The sequence below is a fragment of the Lagopus muta genome, chromosome 3 (genome assembly GCF_023343835.1).
Source record: "Lagopus muta isolate bLagMut1 chromosome 3, bLagMut1 primary, whole genome shotgun sequence".
In the NCBI taxonomy this organism is placed as follows: Eukaryota; Metazoa; Chordata; class Aves; order Galliformes; family Phasianidae; genus Lagopus; species Lagopus muta.
Genome location: NC_064435.1, coordinates 5,650,321 through 5,668,157, shown reverse-complemented (window position 1 = coordinate 5,668,157; position 17,837 = coordinate 5,650,321). Strand labels below are relative to the sequence as shown.

The following is a 17,837-nucleotide window of genomic DNA, read 5'->3' as shown; positions in this document are numbered from 1 at the left end:
TCTGCAAGGACCCACCTGAGGAGGTCTCTATGATTCCCTGGTGCCAGATTCCCCACCCAGGACATTAATCAACAAAAGTAATGTCTGTAAATTGGCCTAGGCTCAGCACACCCAAGGAACACCTAGGGCTACACAAATTAGAACATGGAAAACAGCTTTAATTAACCAAAGGCTTTGTTAGGAAGGGGCTTAGGAATTATGTCAATCACCTGAATTCAAGTTGGTCCATCATTTCCAGTAAGTCCATTGTACTATTTATGAAGCCAACTAGACAGGGAGTTCCTTGGCTGACCGGGGAACTCATGATCTATGTGCACGGGGTGTGCACAGAGGCACAGTTGTGATAACCTACTATACCACAGTTACAGCTATAGGGCAAAATAGGATTTCATCCTTGCATCTCGCTTATAATTTAAATTCTATAGTCCATGTCAGAGCAAAGAAAAAATAAAAAATATTTGGTAGCTCTTTTTCTATGTCCATATTAAACACTTCTGAGTGAATGACAACCCAACAGTTACCTTGGCTTCCTAAGAGATGAATATTAAATATGAACTAAGTGACGTAAGCAGAACTGAACTAGTACTGAATTCCATGGATGAAAAGCTTGTTTTTAGAGGAAGCTAAACCTTCCACAGGTGAGACTCAAGAGAAGGCAAAGTGTGAAGGAGATATTCACATATTGGCTATGTTAAGGAAGATTCACACAGGATTTGTTTTAAGGAGTTCAATAGAAAGCAAAGACTTGAGCCACGAGAATCAACCTTGATCATAAAGTAACTAGAACTGAAATTCTCTTCAACATGGCTATGATATCTACCTTGCATCAGATTGCTTTGAGACAAAGAGATAGACCTATCTTCTTGAAAGCTGTATGATGTGGAGCCAGTGACGTCTTTTAATAGAATGTAAATAAATCAGGATGAAAAAAGCCATGGTTGGTGAACTTGAAAACAACAGCAACCCCAGGAAAAGCCAAAAAGTTGAAATACAAGACAGCAATAGAGTCTCATTTGATGAATGACTGTATGAGTTGAAATATAGGACAATGGCACTTCAGCATGTTGCATTATTGCAGAATACGCAATGGGCTGAGTCCAAAACAAAGAAAACACTGCTGAGCTATGGAGACCTGGAGTTAGAAAACATAACCAGCTACAAGATGTGAACTACTCTAAGTTGACTGAAAATGACAGAAGGTACAGAGTGTAACTGCAATTGATATTAGAATATCAATTAATAGTGTCATTGAATATCAGGGAGGACAAAGCAGGCAGCAACAGGGAGGTGTGATGCACAGGATCCAGAGTACTTGATTGACCTGCAAAGGGTGACACACACAAACGGTCCCAAAGTGGGAATGGATAGAAGTTGTGTAAATGACATGTTGAAAAATGAAAGAAAGAAAATTTATAAGGAAGCCAGCCACATGCAACAGCAAAATCACAAGCATATGGTTGGGAAGTAGTACTATAGAAAACTAGACATAAAATCACTAGCATAGACGTGTTCTGATTTCCAGGAATAACAAGAAAAAAAAGGAAACAATGACTATCCTTTGATTCGGGGTGCATGAATTCTAAAGCAAAGATAAAAACTCCTTGGAAATGGCCTTATTACTGCATGGAAAAACCAACCCCAGGAAAGAAAAGTCTGTTCTTCAGATCCAGTGGCAGTAATGTATGCACACATTAAGTTTTTGCAATTACAAAAATAAATAGATGGAAAGATTAACTTCCCAGTAAAATTGGAATGTAGTTATCAGTAATAATTAGCACATTTAAGAATGATTAATGTTTATGTTAATTAAAATTATCATATTCAAAATACAGAAAGACCAAATCAAATGGGTGCCCTCAGTGCTATCTGTAGGACAAGAGAATTTGTCATTCAGGTTGTATTTTAATTTAAGGTATGCTGAAAGGAAACTTTTTCTCTCCCAGGAGACAAGCAGAGCAGAATGGATGCTTCCAGAGAAAAGCATAGAATCATTTTCTGCAGCTTTCAGAGCATGACACAGATTTGGCCAATTTCTCTGGATAAATTACTTAAGGCTATGCTTTTTTTAATAGTTGATACAGGAATACTGCCAGCTTTAAATGTGCTTGGATTTTTCTTTTTTCCAAAAGTAAGTAAAATTAATATTTGAAGCAATGTTATTGAAGGAATTAAATTAGGCATGCAACGGTCCTATTATGGAGAAAAGTAGTCCAGCTAGAGGGAAATACAAATTACTGAATAATATTATGGAATGGCTTGAGTTAGAGGGGTCCGTAAAGCCCACCTACTTCCAACTCCCCACCATGGACAGGGTTGCCACCCATCAGATCAGTCTGCCCAGGATTTGATCCAACCTCCAGGGATGGGACAATCACAGTTTTTCTGGGCAACTTGTTCCAGTGCCTCACCATTCTCTGAGTAAAGAATTATCTCCTATAATCTAATCTAAATCTCTTAGTTTAAAATCATTCTGCTTTACAACTTTATTAGGCTCACATGCACACAGTTTTCAAGTCTGTCCAGGTCCCTCTGGATGGTGTCCCTTCATTCTGCCGTATCAACTGCACACTCAGCTTAGTATCATCAGCAAAATTCCTGAGGGTGCACTCAATCCCACTGTCTAGGTTGTTGATAAAGATATTAAAGAGCATCAGTCACAGTGCAGACTCCTGAGCGATTCATCACCAGCCTCCACCTGGACACAGAGCCATTGAAAGCAACTCTCTGGCTCTGGTTATGCAGCCAATTCCTTATCCATGAAATAGAAGACCCAACAAATCCACATTCTGCAATTTACAGATTAGGATTGTTGTTGTGTGGCACTGTGTCAAAGACCTTACAGAAGTCCATCGGTTGGTCTTCCTTTGTTGGCTGATACTGTTGCTCCATTCTAGCAAGCCACCAGAGGCCAGGCATAATTTGCTCCTGGTGAAGCCATGCTGGCTATCTCAGATTACCTCTTCACCCTGCATGTGTCTTAAAATAATTTAAAGGAGGATCTGTTCCATGATCTTTCCTGGCACAGAGGGGAGGCTTACCAGCCTGTAGATGCCCAGGTACTCCTTTTTACCCTTCTTAAAAATGGGAGTGATGTTTCCTTTATTCCAGACAATGGGAATTGGCCCAACAGACAAGACTTTTCAAATATGATGGAGAGGGACTTGGCAGCCACCTCAGCCAGTTTCTTCAGGACACTTAGATGCAAGATATCTGGCCCTTTGCTTGCATATATTTAATCTCATCAAGTGTTCTCAAACTCTCTGCTTACAGTGGGAGGGATTTTGCTCCCCCAACCTCTAACTGGAGGTGCAGGGACATGAAAGATTTGGAAAGCCTGGTTGCCAGTAAAGACCAAGGCAAAGAACATGTTGAGTATCTCAGCCTTCTCTTTGTCCACTACATCCACTTCTCCCTTCTCACTTATCAGAGGGGATACACTCTTTTTGGGGGTACGCTCTTCTTTTCTAACCAATGAACCCACAGAATCTCTTGTTATTCTTTGCATCCTTTGCCAAGTTCAGTTCCATCTGTTCCTTGGCTTTTCTGTTCCCATCCCCAAACATAAGAAGAAAAAAAAAAAACAACAAAGCAAAAGAAACAAACAAAAAGAAGAATATAAAAAAGTTTGCTTTAAGTTCAGGCTTCAAGAATCGGGGCTTTAATTAATTTAAAAAACAAAAAACAAAAAACAAAACAAAACAAAAAAAAAAACCACACAGATTTAGAGAGAATAACACAGGTAGACCAGAGATGATAAAGAGAAAAGAAAAAAAAAAAAAAAGCAGTAGATTCAGCTGTTCACTGCTTTGTCCAGAAGAAGAGGTTCTGCAGAGATTTATGGACAGATTTTTTGAGCACAGAACCACGGAATCATTGAAGTTGGAATGGACATACGGAAATCATCCAGTTGAACCCTCCATTGAAGCAGGTTCCCTTCAGAAGGCTGCACAGAAAAGAGTCTGGGTAAATTCTGAATATTTCCAGAAAAGGAGACTCCACAACCTCTACAGACAGCCTGTTCCAGTGCTCTGTCACCCTCGAAGTAACAAAGTTCTCCCTCACGTTCAGATGGAACTGCCCGTGTTCCAATTTGTGATCACTTGACTCCCAACCATTAGATATTTATATGCATTGATAACATCCCCCCTCAGCCTTCCCCAGGCTGAGCAGTCCCAGGTCTCTCTGCCTTTCCTCATAGGGGAGATGTTCCATGTTCCTCATCTTTGTGGCCCTCTGCTGGACTCTCTCTAGAAGTTCCACATTGAACTCTCCAGCCCTGAGGTCTCACTGAACTGCAGTACAGCCTAATGGTGTGTCAGACACTCCTTCCAGGATGCAGTCATGCAAAACCAAAAAACAACAACAAAAAAAAGTGCTCCTCTGAGAGATAATTCTGGTCAAAGCTACTGCAAAGGGAGTATTTATTCTTTCACCTCCTGAAATATAACTCTAAATATGATACTACAGTATCAGGGAATATAATAACCCATAAGACATTTCCAAGGGCATCTGATGAGTCAGCAGTTGGAAAAACAAGGCAGAGAATAGACTACTGTATGTAAATGTGATTTAGAAGAATTAATCAGTCTCGGGGAAAAAAAAAAAAAAAAAAAAAAAAAAACCACAAAAAAAAAACACCATGAAATACATTTGCAGAGGCCACAGCAAAAGACAAGACATTGAGGCAAGTCATTAAGGCTGTTGCTACTGAATAGCTTCGGAATTATGTGGCAAGCTCCTATCAGCAATTCAAATCAGAGTGTTTCTAACTGATGACATACTGCATAAACACAAGAGAATACAAAAATGGGCAAGCTTCAAAGAACACAGAAATGCTACACTGATACAGAAATGTGCAAAAAGCAGAATCAGAAATCCTTTGTACTATGCATAAATGAAAGTGGAGATCAAGAAACTGGGAAACGCAGGATCTTGTCAAACAAAGTATCCCTGCTGTTATACCAAGAAATGCTGGAATGTGCTCTGTAGTTACATTTACACATCCTGAAATACAGGTAGAATTGCTTAATAGGTGATCAACCAGAAAACATAGTTTTCGAAAGGCATGCTGACTGCAATTAAATCAGTTTGTGTAATAGAAGATGTGCTTTCTAAGTACCATAAGCGATGGTTTTGCTTGGGTAATTTCCTGCAGGGAGTAGGAGAGATAGAAAGACTGCAGTGCTGCTTCTCCAAGAGCTGACCAGTCAACGCTGATCTGAGCAGAGCCAGAAAGAGACTTAGAAAAGCTGGCTCTGCACTCTCCTCATATGCACTTGCAATAAGCTCATCTGTTTTATCTCCTGTATAAAAGCTCTGTTAAAGAACCTCTTGGTTAAAGAACTCAAACATTTGCAATGGTTGCTCAGGGACACAAAGTGATAGACCGTTTCTGCCACAATAGGCTTTTGAGGAACGCCACTGTCACAATCATTTGTCTTACGATGGAGCGGGTGAACAAAAATCCCAAGACCCTCTTTTCCAAATGTTTCAGGAGGAAAGGAAAGCTATTTTATAGAAAAGAGCATCCTTTCTGATAATTGGTGTATGTCAATGCATGAAGGATAACATGCTCACAAGTACTTAATGAAAATTGGTACCCCTTTCAGATAAGACAGCATAAGAAAGCTTGATGAGGAAGAGAGTTACAGAAGGCCACTGTCCCGTTTCCACAGCATTCCTCCATCAGGCACAAATGCAAAGATTACATCTCTCAAAATCTTCACAGCCCCCTTGCTGATTTTCCTCCAAGGCAGGTTTCCATGTCACAGAACTGGCTTACCAGCAGAGAAAAAAAACTCTTCCCTTTCTGATTCAACACTGTGACAAAACTGGGCAGTGAGAGGGCTCAGCTATCAAGCTGGGAGTCTGCCTTGCTTCCCTCTATCCCTTAGCTCCATGACTCAACTGCAGAGAGTTGAGTGAGGAAAATGCACAGAGAAGAGGTTAAAATGTCATCTCTCAAGCACAGCAGCAGCAGTAAAATGAACTCATAAACAGCTTTTTAGTGGGGGTGGCCTTATTTTTATAGAAATATTATGGGTTACTTATCTTAGAGACTTCTATGAATTTCCTAGAGAGCTTAACTATCATCCTTTTCTACTATAGGATCATTCCCCAGTGTATGCTGCCACATAAGTTGTCCATCGCTTTCCTCCAAAAGTTACTCTGCGGCCTAAATTTCTTTTTCCCCGAAATCCTGAAATATAAGAGTTCAATTTTTGCAAATCATCTCCATTGCGTGTTACTATCCTAGTAACACTCAACAACCAAGGTTGAGTACGCACACAATTTTTAGGGAAATTAGTCTTAAGCATCAGCAAATTTTGTAAGCACTTACACTTTCGTTTTACTTACATCCTGGCCAGGAGGCCCCTGTGGTCCAGGGATACCAGGTACACCACGAGGACCCTGGCAGGGAGAGAACAGACAAATGCAGAAACATGAGCTGTACTGGCCAGATTATCCTTAGCTGAAGAGAAAAAAATACTGAACTCAATGATTATTTGGAAAAAAAACCCCACCACCACCAACCCACCATGCTAACAGTTAAACACACTTTCAAAAGAGATTAGAATAAAATAATTCCACATTGAACCATCACAGCATCAGTTGTTTCTGTGCCTCCAGGAACTGTAAGTGTATCACTCCAGTCAAATCTCCCATACCTCAACTGGAAAGGTAATAATGACTCTTTATAAGAAGGCAAGTATACGAACAGGGAGAAAATACAACTGATCAAGGGACTGTGGAAAGGAAAAGGCAATTCAATTTCTTGGTGTCAAACTAGTGCACACCATGACTGGGCTATACCACTGGAAATGCATGCCAGCATATAGTAAAACTACAATAAACAGCTATTTGCTTCACACCTATTGACTGCATCCTAGTAAATGATTAAAGGAAATACTTAAATGCAGTGTTTTCTGTAAGCCTTAAGCAAGAAAAATGCTTAAAAGTATTTATATTATATATATTATAAAGCATAACAACATGCCTTGAATTGTCTGCCATGACATACTTCTTTCCATCTGTGGGAACTATTCTGAGGGGTGAGGAAAAGTTGTCACCAGAACAAGAGTCTGGATAACTCTTTTTCTCATAACCCACTACAGCAAACATGTAGTGGTAGTGCATATCTGAAGTCTCATTTGGCTAATCAGCCAACATATGACTCTCCCAACATGTGACTAAACCAAAAAATTAATCATGATTTTATGAAATTGCTGATAGTAACAAAATTCATTTGTTTGCCCCCTCCCCATAAAATTTGGGTGTAGTGAGAAAGACATACTGTACCAATGATCCTTTGTCTCCTGGAGGTCCAACAGGGCCCTGCAAATAGAGAAGACTGAGCAATCAAAATACTAGCAGAGCTTAAAATTAGCATTCCATTTGATTGAACAGGTGGGTCCCTGAAGAATAGAGATAAGAAAAAAGAGAAAAGAAAGGGAAAGGAAAAGGAGCAAATCTGACAGGCTGCCCAGACAAAAATATGCAATACTCACAGTGGGATGTTCAGAGGGAAAATCAAAGGGAGAAACTGAGATGAATCATGGAGAAAAAGTGTGAGAAAAAAGGAGAAAAAGAGACTAAAGAGGACAGCTGTATGTTGACATGTTGCTTGTCAGACTGAGCCCTCCACATCATCATCACATTCTGCCCTATCTTATCATTAAATCCAATTTGTTACCCTCTTCCAAGTGGGTGAGCTGATGAATTTGAGCCTGTAGGCTCTTGGTGAGCGTCAAGTCAGACTAGCTGAATAGGAAAAGTGTGAGTGCCAACAACAGGGCTGAGTGGCTGTGAACATGTGCTTTTTCGTGATTACGTGAGTGTTGTTCAGATGTACATGGGTGTTGATCAAGGCATGCGTTTCTGAATTGACTTGTGTGGCAGCATGTCTATTTGTGTACACTGTACATGCCCACTGGCAATATGGGCTCAGCCTCGCTACTGGCTGAACCCAGGGATGCGGAACTGCAGCAGCCTTTCATGTTTTGGACTGGGACAGGAGAACCTCCCCATGGTCCTGAAAGACACTGTGTTCAACTTCCTCTAGAAGTAGGAAAAGCATCTCATGGGATCTGCGTGCTCTTTAAATGAGGTTAAAGGAAAGGATCCAGTGGACTTGCATACGCTATTTCTTTGGGAATGCAGCTTACACAGGAGCATAGTGGAGTGAACAGACTAGAAGATATCCACTCCGAAAGGCACACTAAAGAAGTAATGCAGTACCCATATCCAGCAGGGATGGATCAATCTGACATTCCAAACACATCCCAGACATGGTTTGACCTCACATCCCTAGGACTGTATTTGAATAAATTGTTTCACACTATGGCTCCTCTCCCTTTGCTTTCTATTTCAGGCATATTAACTCACTAATCCTCACAAAGTTCTCCATGCAAGATGCCTTAATGCTTTGCTAAAGCAAGGGCTAAATGCATCATGTTAAACTCATTGCAATATGAAGAAGGAAAGACAGATCACAAGTAATTCCCATCAAATTAGTGCATCACATATTTCTATCAGGGAACTTGAACACAAGCATGTGGATTCACCCCACTTCTCCATGCAGTCACTTCTGCTTTTAGTTCAGTTGGGAAAATCACACACTGCTAAAACTCACTTTATGGCTCAGTAGTAATACAATACTTTAGCAACAAAGCAAAAGCAAACAACAACAACAAAACTCACCCTAATCTATCTAAACCTTTCACACAGGGAGCAAAACTCAAGAGAGATTAAGGGCAGGAGGAAACAAGGTGAGGACTCCAATTAAAACAAATTGCTGACTCTTACCTCTGAAACTGAAAACATTATATACCCAATTTTGTCATATTACTAGAAAGGGTACAGGCTGACACATTTATTCAGTGTATAATATGCACTGAAGCATCTCCTCTGAGGATATTCTATTTTTTAGTGGGACTCAAGATGTGTGAAAGCCTGATGGATTAAATGTTATATAGTATTTCTCAAATTGTTCAAATTCTGAGTCTTTGAACTGGAGCGAGGTTAAAAAAAATAAAATCAATTGGGAGTATTATGGTATGTGGCACCATCTACTCATCTTGATAGTGGTCAAACAGCAAAGACATAACACAAAGTAATCCTCTGGTGTGTGTCAGGTGATGGCTACAAGTGATATAGTGAAGTTCTTAGTCATTGCATGAATATATGTGAAGAATAACTTTGGCTTCCTCTGTACATAAGAGTGCAGAAGAGAACTCAGGTAACCCTGTAATGGATCTACAACTCATTAATTAAATACTAGCCACATAAATACACGTTAAATACTAGTGTCTTTCAAAGAAGTCATTCATTTCTAATTCAACTTTAGTATTAATGACCAAACCTTAAGAAGTGCAACCAACATCACTGTTCCTTATCTAAATCATAGCAAAGTAACACTCAGTGAATCTTCTATCACTGATACCATTGTTAAGCACCACGATAGCCATGATATGGTCATGGTGTGCTATGAAACCAACCCTGTCTGCTTTACTATACAGAGTATTCAGCAGGGTAAAACCAAATATTAAATGGAAGTACACCCCAGAAGGCTAGATTTATTAGCCAGTATCATGCAATATCAATTATCATTTCAAAATAATTTCATGTACTGAGAAACTCCTAAGCAGATAATCAGAGCATGAAAATGTTGGCTTTGGCTGGTACAGTATCATGGCATGTATAAGGGGATATGAAAGGATGCAAGGACTCTGATGTTCTCTAGCAATTTTAACTAGGTATGAAGTTTGATTCCTTCTAGACTTATTTCATTTGTGCATTTAGTGGAACAGGAGGGCTACAAAGTCAGAGCACTCTCAAATCCCCTTGATCTCAAGAGCATATTAAGTATTGGGATGATCAAATCCCAACAATATCATACTTTCTGGAACAAATCCCACAAACATCTCATGCCCACTAATAATTGTAGAACTTCAACAACAGCAGGAGATGATGGCAGAGCTGGATCAGATGTAACTTAATCTCTGAGGGAAATTATGAAGGCAATGGCTCTCTTGGAAGGCAGTGATTTAACTAATCTGATTTTATATTTCCCTATCAGAGTACTGTGTACTGATGTGGACATGCGTGTCACCGTCATTCCTCCTAATAAGGTGACAGCAGGGTTACATCTCCCTGTTAAACTAACTCTGGTAACTCAGCACAGACCTCAGCTCCCATCCAGAGCCACTGTGTCAAGATGTTGCGGAAAAACCACAAGTAACAGACAGCTGCATCAATCACTTTGATAGCACTTTTCTGCCTTTCTCTTTCAACTAAAATCAAATGCATCAAGAGCCCTCACAACAAACTTGTGGGCATCTGAGCCATGAATGGCAGCTTCCGGGCTAGCATTGTGCGTCTTCAGAGAGTGAAATGCTGTAGGCTCTTGGCACAGGTGGGTACAGGTGGGCACAGGTGAGCACAGGGAGCCCGCTCTCCAGATGGCGACGGTTTAAAGATTAATTTTTTGTCTCATCACAGTTTGCAACAGCTCCTGCTACTTACAGGTGGTCCAGCCAGTCCAACTCCTGGCACACCTCTGTCTCCTGGCTGTCCAGGGAGGCCAGGAGCTCCCCTCTCACCCTGAAATAAAGGGAGAACTTAAAAGCTTTGTCCACTGCAGAGAAAATGTGCTGAAATACAACACAGTTTTCCAACAGAACATTGATACAACCTTGATCCTGCCCAGTATGACATGGGATCAGGTTATGGCAACACAGTTTCTGTCGTGTCCTTCAAAGAGAAGTGCCTCCCTACTTCAGAGGGGTACACCTTTGTGAGCACTGACACCACGTCAGCATGTGCCACATCACATAACTGAAAAGGAACACAGCTTCCACAAGTATTTTAATTCATTTTAGCACACAGCATCCAATTTCCAACAGTAGTTCCATACGCTACAATGTCTGATACATACTACAGTAATTTGAGAACATCAGATTTTAGAAGAACAGTGCACCTGCTTTCATGGAATTTCACACTTGCATTTGCAATTGCCAGCAGGGTACTATGAGGCATTTCCCGTAGCTTGGGCAAACACTAAGCACAGTAAAGTGTTCTCCTTTCTTCACATTCTTTTGTGAAGAAATGCTTGCTAACCTGCAAGCATTGATAAATACATATTATTTATATAGGGAAGACAGAATTAGGAAGTTGGGATGCATCTTAATATTCTCCTTTACCAACACAAGCTTGTTCATAGCAGTGCATTAACAATTTTTAAAAATCCATTCTACCACTCTCCCTAGGGGACTATACTACAAATAGAGAGATCTCCCTTCCAAAAAAATGAATTTTCAACATTAAAATTTGCAGATCACAGACAGTTACTTGGTGCTATTTAATGGGCACTGTAGATAGAGGGTTAAGAAAAAAATTGGTTACAGTACTTAAATTTAATGTCCTTTCTCTTTCCCTGCTATAGAGAGGAATATCAAATATGATTTTTTTATGGATTATATTGCAGTTGTGAGAGTCAGTCTCACTCTGTCAGTAGACATATAACAATGAGCCTTATTTATGTTTTTTATTATTACACTATTTCCAACTGTACAGAAGCTTGATAGAAAAATGGTTACCCATGGATTCTACCTGGCCCAAGTTCATTCTGCAATATCTCCTACTTTATTTCCTTTCTTTTTCTTAAACTAATCTTCTATTTCAAAGAAACAATACTACAGGGACAGTGAGAGAAAATGTATTCTCATTAGTTCAGACACTCCTGCAGATCCCTTATCTGTTACTTTGTTCAAGAACATAATTTCAGTACAAAAATTTCAACAGTATTTTTCCATGCACAATTAAGATTCCTAACGTCTTGTGTTGATATTGAACAACGTATTTCATTAGATTTCCTTCAGTGTTTTTTTTTTTATTCTGAATTTTATATTACTTTCACTCTATTGTTGTGTCTACCTTCTGAACTGTCAATATATATATGCAACAGAGTACAGTGTATTTATGCAGGATGCAGCAAAAACAAAAGAAAATGTTTCATAGCAGTTAGGTTATTTCAAAAATATGGGACTTTGATCATATTGCTGTATTCATACCAATCATTTACAAAACCTGTTTCAATACCCTATTTTTCTAACATTCCAAATCAAGACACAGTCATTATTTCAAAGAGGAGAATTTCTGATATATCTGACTGAAGACTCAAGCACAATCCAAATGCTTCCAGAAGCAAATGCTATTGCTGTTCTATTCCTTTCTTTACTTGCTATCTACTCGCAAAGGAATAAACTTCATTTTCAGTTGAAGACATTAATGTTGTTAACTTAATCAACAAACTAGTCTTTGTCTTAGCTGCACTATAGGAGGGCAAACCAGAACTACCCAGTCCCACTGGAAAATATTTTATTTCCTCTTGAGAGAGGTGAAATAAAAAAGCAGACCATATTTTCACCATAACTTTAACTTCAGTTCTAGCAGTGGAAAGAAGCAGTCTGTAATAAAGTCCTTACTCACCTTATGTCCAAAAGGTCCTGGCAAGCCTGGTGGGCCTCTTTCTCCCTAAAGTGACATAACCAAAACCAGGGAAGAGTCATTGCACAGCCAGAATGGAGCCTGGCCTTTGAGGGAGGCGAGGTAGCACAAGTTCCCAGCACTCACCCCCCTTCCTTGTTCTAAACCATCCTGGTAAAAATATTTTACTGACAACTTGTAAGCAGATTACAGTCTAACTTGGCTAGAAGTAAATGTTTTTAGGGAATTTTCATCAAGCTAATGATGGTCACAACAATCGTTCAATGGTTATTCGTTGTGGAGGCCATTCTGGATGGCCAAGATGGCACATTAATATTCAGAAACTTCAGTCCTCTCTGCCTTTTTGGATACAGCACTGTGATTTGCAACATCCTACACAACAAAGGCTTTTGTGCCCTCATATGTCTTGCAGACACCCGTGAGATCTCAACCTAACGCTCTACCTGAAGTCCACCATTCCCTCAGAAGCTGCATTTGTCAAGCTCATACTGAGCTACTCGAGCACAGTGCTTGCCAGCAGTACTTACCTGTTCTCCATCTTTACCTTTGCCAGGCAAACCCGGCTGTCCAGGAGGCCCTGGCACCCCAGCTGGCCCAGGTAAACCCACTTTTCCTTCTTTTCCTGGGTCACCCTGCAGAAGATAATCCAATAAAGCTGTCAACCATACATTAAAGACCATTCCTGTCCGAGGTCTTTCACTGGGACTAAAAGATCTACCTTTTCTTCTAGCTTTCTCATCTGAACATAGGGAACCCTCTTTTAAAGGAAGCCTTTTCCTTCAGAAATCTCAGGGCATTTTATTTTCCTTAAAAAAGCAAAACATTTCAAAATGTTTTGGGTACTGATTAGATGAGAGAGTCATTGATCCACACATGGCACTAAGATGAATGTCAGTAATCTAAAACACTTTGAGACTGAGGAGGCTGGGATTTGTTTCTTTATAAATCCTATATCCTACATACCTGGGTCCCTGTTTGTGATTAATTATTCCTACTCTGGCAAAGAAAAAGAAAAAAAAAAGATGAGGACTTTGGCATGCTGGCTGCTTGTAATGTACTGGTAAACTACAAGTCCCTGGCATGAAAAAGTATATTGCCTAGATATGAAATAAAACACAATAGTTGGGCAAAGCAGACATAGGTGGGAAAGAGTGTACTGGATGGCTGAGCTTATGGTCATATTATGGTAGTTTACCAGAAAAGCAGAAATCTGTTTCCAAAACAACAAAAGCAAGCTTTTCTTCCAGTTTTGGGTTTGAAGTGGTAAGCAAGCATCTCACAAAGTACTGAAGGGTGAGGACAAAAGATCATCATTGTATAAATATGTAGCAGTGACTTTGGCATATTCAGTTGTACCTCAGTAGTTTTATTAGGTAAATTATAACGCTGCAACAGGGTGAAATCCTTGTAGCATGTGTAATAGAATAGGTCAGATGAGATAATCTAATGAGTCCATGTGTCCTAGCAGTGTATGAACCTATGAAATCATTTGCCAGTTCAAGCTGTTTCTGTCCTAAGTTACATAAAATGCCCCAAGGAAAAGGAACAAAGCCAGGTAAGAACAAACTCACCTTTTCCCCTCTTTCTCCCTCCTTCCCTGGTAGTCCAGGGTTTCCAGGTACTCCCTGAAGAGAAAAGAACTTTAAAGACTAAAATCTTTTTAGGCAGCATTTGATCCTAAAAAAGATGCATAGACCAGCATCAGCATGTTCAATATGGTCTGTCTCAAGGATTATGAGACATGAGGAGTATGAGTTTTACGCTTTCCTCTGCAGACAAGTAGAGAGTTCAGGGAATCCGACAATCCAGAGAACATCACAGAAGAGCTGCGTACCAAGTGCTTACATGAGGTTTGAGTTTGTTTGGTGTTTTTTTTTTTCGATATAAAAAAGAGCTGAACAGCAAAAGCTGGAATGGAGCTAATTCCAGATTTGTGCATTCTCATACCGATAACATTTTTGTTCTGTGAAATCCTCAGCAGTTCTTAATCCATTACCAACAAATTCCAACTCCTCTCTATCAGAGAAGCCAAAAGTCTCACAGTATTCCATATTTTACAGCTAACAGTCTCCAAAACCATCCCCTGGAATACTTAGCTATGTTTGTTTTACCCTTTATTTCAATTTTTTGTTCCTCTTCAGGTCTTGGCAGATTCCAAAGCATTCCTTGTCAAAATATAGATGAAATCAAACCCTGTGGCTTCCTAACACACCAAAATGTGTAAATGTTGTAGAGTTGCACTCCATTTTAAGATATTAAATGATGTTTTGGCACCATAAGATTGGACTGACTTCTCTGCGTGGACATGATGATTATTTTCTTTTATGTATCAGTAAAAAATATTTACTTATATTACTTATAAAAGCTGATATATTGGCATTAGTGGTAAAGAAATTTGCTTAAAGGATTGTAAAATTGAACAAATTCTTCATTTTAGATATCATCTTCCAATCTGAAATGAAATCATTGTGCTAATACAATTAAATGAAATGTAGATTAACAATTAGGAGAAAGGCAATTTGATATTATTTGGACTGCCTAGTTGACAAACTGCCTTCAAGAGCCTTTGTGCTAAACCATTGTTCCTGAACATATTTCAACCTGAGGTCTAAGTGTTGTTTTTCACTTACTCTACTGTAATTCTAAAGAAATCCCAAGCACTAAATAGAGAGTTATAATGGTGGAGCAGGGAGTAGAGTTACTCTAAAGGTTTCTGTGCAGACATGAAAAGCTCTGTCAGGCACAATATAACGATGGTGATGAATACCTACTGAGGTAAGAGGATGTTGTACATCTTCAAGGCACTGATTGTAGGATCTAATATTTACATATTTTCATAACAAATATAGGAGCTTACTATGCAATCTTGATATCAAGTAGTCATGTTTTCAAAAGGAAAGGACAAATGGAAATGAGGTGAAGGAAACAAAACCAAAGAGACAATAAACACTGTAATTTTTCTCTTGAGGAGCTGGCAGAAAAAAATGTTTTTTTACAATTTGAAGAGGAGTGAAGCTTTTCCATGCCTCCCTGTTGTTACAAATGAATATGAAAATATGTTTCATAGAAACACCATTCCCAGGTGCCTCCACATCTTTTGATTCAAAAAAGAAAAGAAGTGTAATGAAACACAGCCTTTTGAATCTGATAGTAAACCCCCACGGGAGAAAAATCAAAACATTAAATAAAGAGACCAGGGCACAGATGAGAAAACAAATACACTGGTGCTTACATACCACATTTCCCGGCAATCCTCTTGGTCCAGGAGGCCCCACTGGTCCAACTGCACCCTTTTTAAAGAAAGTGAAATTTATGTACATATGTAATTCACAACTTGTACCACCATAGGAACAAGATGTTCTAAGTGGAACTGAGGTTTATGTCATACAAGATGTTGTACAAGCACAAAGCAAAAGAACAGCATTTTTTTGAAACACTTTGAAGTGTAAAGAAGGATGAAACAATTAAAAAAAAAAAAAAAAAAAAGATTCTCAGAAGCTTAAATTACCCACATCAAACTAAAATCCTAAGTCCAGCTCAGATTCAGGAAGAAAGGTCTGAGCCCAAAACATCAAAAGAACAGAGAAAAGTAAGTTGACTTAAGATGAAAATGAAAATCTTGGCCAACAAAATGCGCTCTGTCGAAAACAAAAACCTGAAAAATACTCATTTGTGTTAGATAGAAAAGCATCACAAATCATTCAGAGTGTTTTTGTTCTGAAGTACAGGTCTTTTCGTCTGCAATCCTATTCAGTATGTATGCCTCCAAACATGCACGAGGGACATGGGAAGAAATATTTTCAGATTATGTCCCCAGAGAGACATATGCTTGGGGTTACAGGCTATAGCTAGACATTTTCTTCTAGGCCTGACAGTATCAAGTCTAAGTCATTATCTCTGGAGTTACTCATCACTCTACACAGGCCAGGGTTCACTTGCTGTCACAGCTTCACAAGGAAAAGTGTTTCTATCAGCATTCCTAAGCCATTCAGGATGAAAACAGGCAGACTATCTAAAAACATCTGCACTGGCAAAGTGAAATGATGTACCTGACTTGGAATACAGAAACCCCTCCTATGGGAAGATCTGGGTAGCAATTTCTTGCAGAGAGACAACATAAACAGCTGGGAGATTGTGAAAATCTTCCACAGCACAACTATGAAGAGTATTCACAGCAAATGGATGACTTTCCATCAAGCTCACTGTAAGAGAATTAAAGGCTTCCTCATTACTGTGTTATTTGCAGTTACTGGTATGTGAGTCAAAAGAAATGTGGAGCAGTGGCAGTCTGTGATGGGATGGCAAACAAAAGGCATACGTGTGCATTTCCATATCATTAATGCTTTCCAAGCCACGTTATGCTAATCAGTGAATAGGTTTAGAGGGAGTGGGGCACCCTTAGCTGCTTTTCTCCACACAGACTAAGGAATCCTTCAACAGAAGACAATGGAGACTTGAGGAAAGGCAGTTGAGAGTCTAGGGTCAATGCACTGCTAAATACAATGTCTGAGCACAAATCCAAGCAGGAAAATCATAAACACAAAGACACAAGGAGAAACTCAGTGCTCTAGGATTCTTTGCTTGGATTTCCTATGGCTTTCTTCTCCCATATACAAACATATAATCACAGAATCATAACGTCTTTTGGGTTGGAAGGGACCCTTAAAGGCCATGTAGCCCAACTCCCCTGCAATGAAAAGGGACACCCACAGCTCAGTCAGGTTGCTCAGAGCCCTGTCCACTCTGACCTTGAATGTCTTCATCATCATTTGGAGGGTTGGACTCGATGATCACTGGAGGCCCCTTCCAACCCCTACAATTCTGTGATTCTGTGATTTAGTAATTCAAACTCCAAAATTATCATCTCTCCCAGTTCTTCATGAGTTCTTCATGAGAATGAGTTCTTCAGTTTTCCTTCTCTGCTTACAAAGAAAGTATGTGGCCTTTTATTCAGACACAAAAGTAGTATACAACTGCTATAGTAATAAAACAGGGCTTGAATCTTCAGCTGTTCTTTAGCATGTAGTCAGACAATAGTAGCACTCTGTGGAATACAGGCCTCAAAAAGTGGTACATAATGATTCCTCTGGTGATGAGGCTTTATTAAAGAAAGCAAAATTGACTATGAAACCTAAAACCAACTGTTATCAAAAACTAATTCTGGCTGCTGCTGGGAAGCTACTCCATGCATCAGCTGACTGCCTGGGCTGGGCTGATAGCACGATGCAGCAGCAAGCTCTGCCTCACTTCACTCAGAAAAGTTGGCTTTTGTTAGAGAAGGAGACTTATCCAAAAAAGGACAAACAATTTAGAGCTGGCTGATTGGGGCA

General features: G+C 39.5%; 1 protein-coding gene across 3 annotated transcripts in view; it reads right to left on the bottom strand.

Annotated features, from left to right (window-relative positions):
* Positions 1 to 17,837, bottom strand: part of COL22A1 (collagen type XXII alpha 1 chain) — a 226,658-nt gene that overhangs the window by 34,717 nt on the left and 174,104 nt on the right. For 2 of the 3 annotated variants that reach the window (XM_048938956.1, XM_048938957.1), the window contains 7 exons: positions 15,744 to 15,797; positions 14,079 to 14,132; positions 13,035 to 13,139; positions 12,490 to 12,534; positions 10,525 to 10,602; positions 7,300 to 7,335; positions 6,358 to 6,411 (listed from right to left, as the gene is read on the bottom strand). In XM_048938956.1, coding sequence (XP_048794913.1) covers positions 6,358 to 6,411; positions 7,300 to 7,335; positions 10,525 to 10,602; positions 12,490 to 12,534; positions 13,035 to 13,139; positions 14,079 to 14,132; positions 15,744 to 15,797 — 426 coding nt within the window. The remainder of the gene's footprint in view (positions 1 to 6,357; positions 6,412 to 7,299; positions 7,336 to 10,524; positions 10,603 to 12,489; positions 12,535 to 13,034; positions 13,140 to 14,078; positions 14,133 to 15,743; positions 15,798 to 17,837) is intronic. The other variant, XM_048938958.1, reaches the window with a different exon arrangement.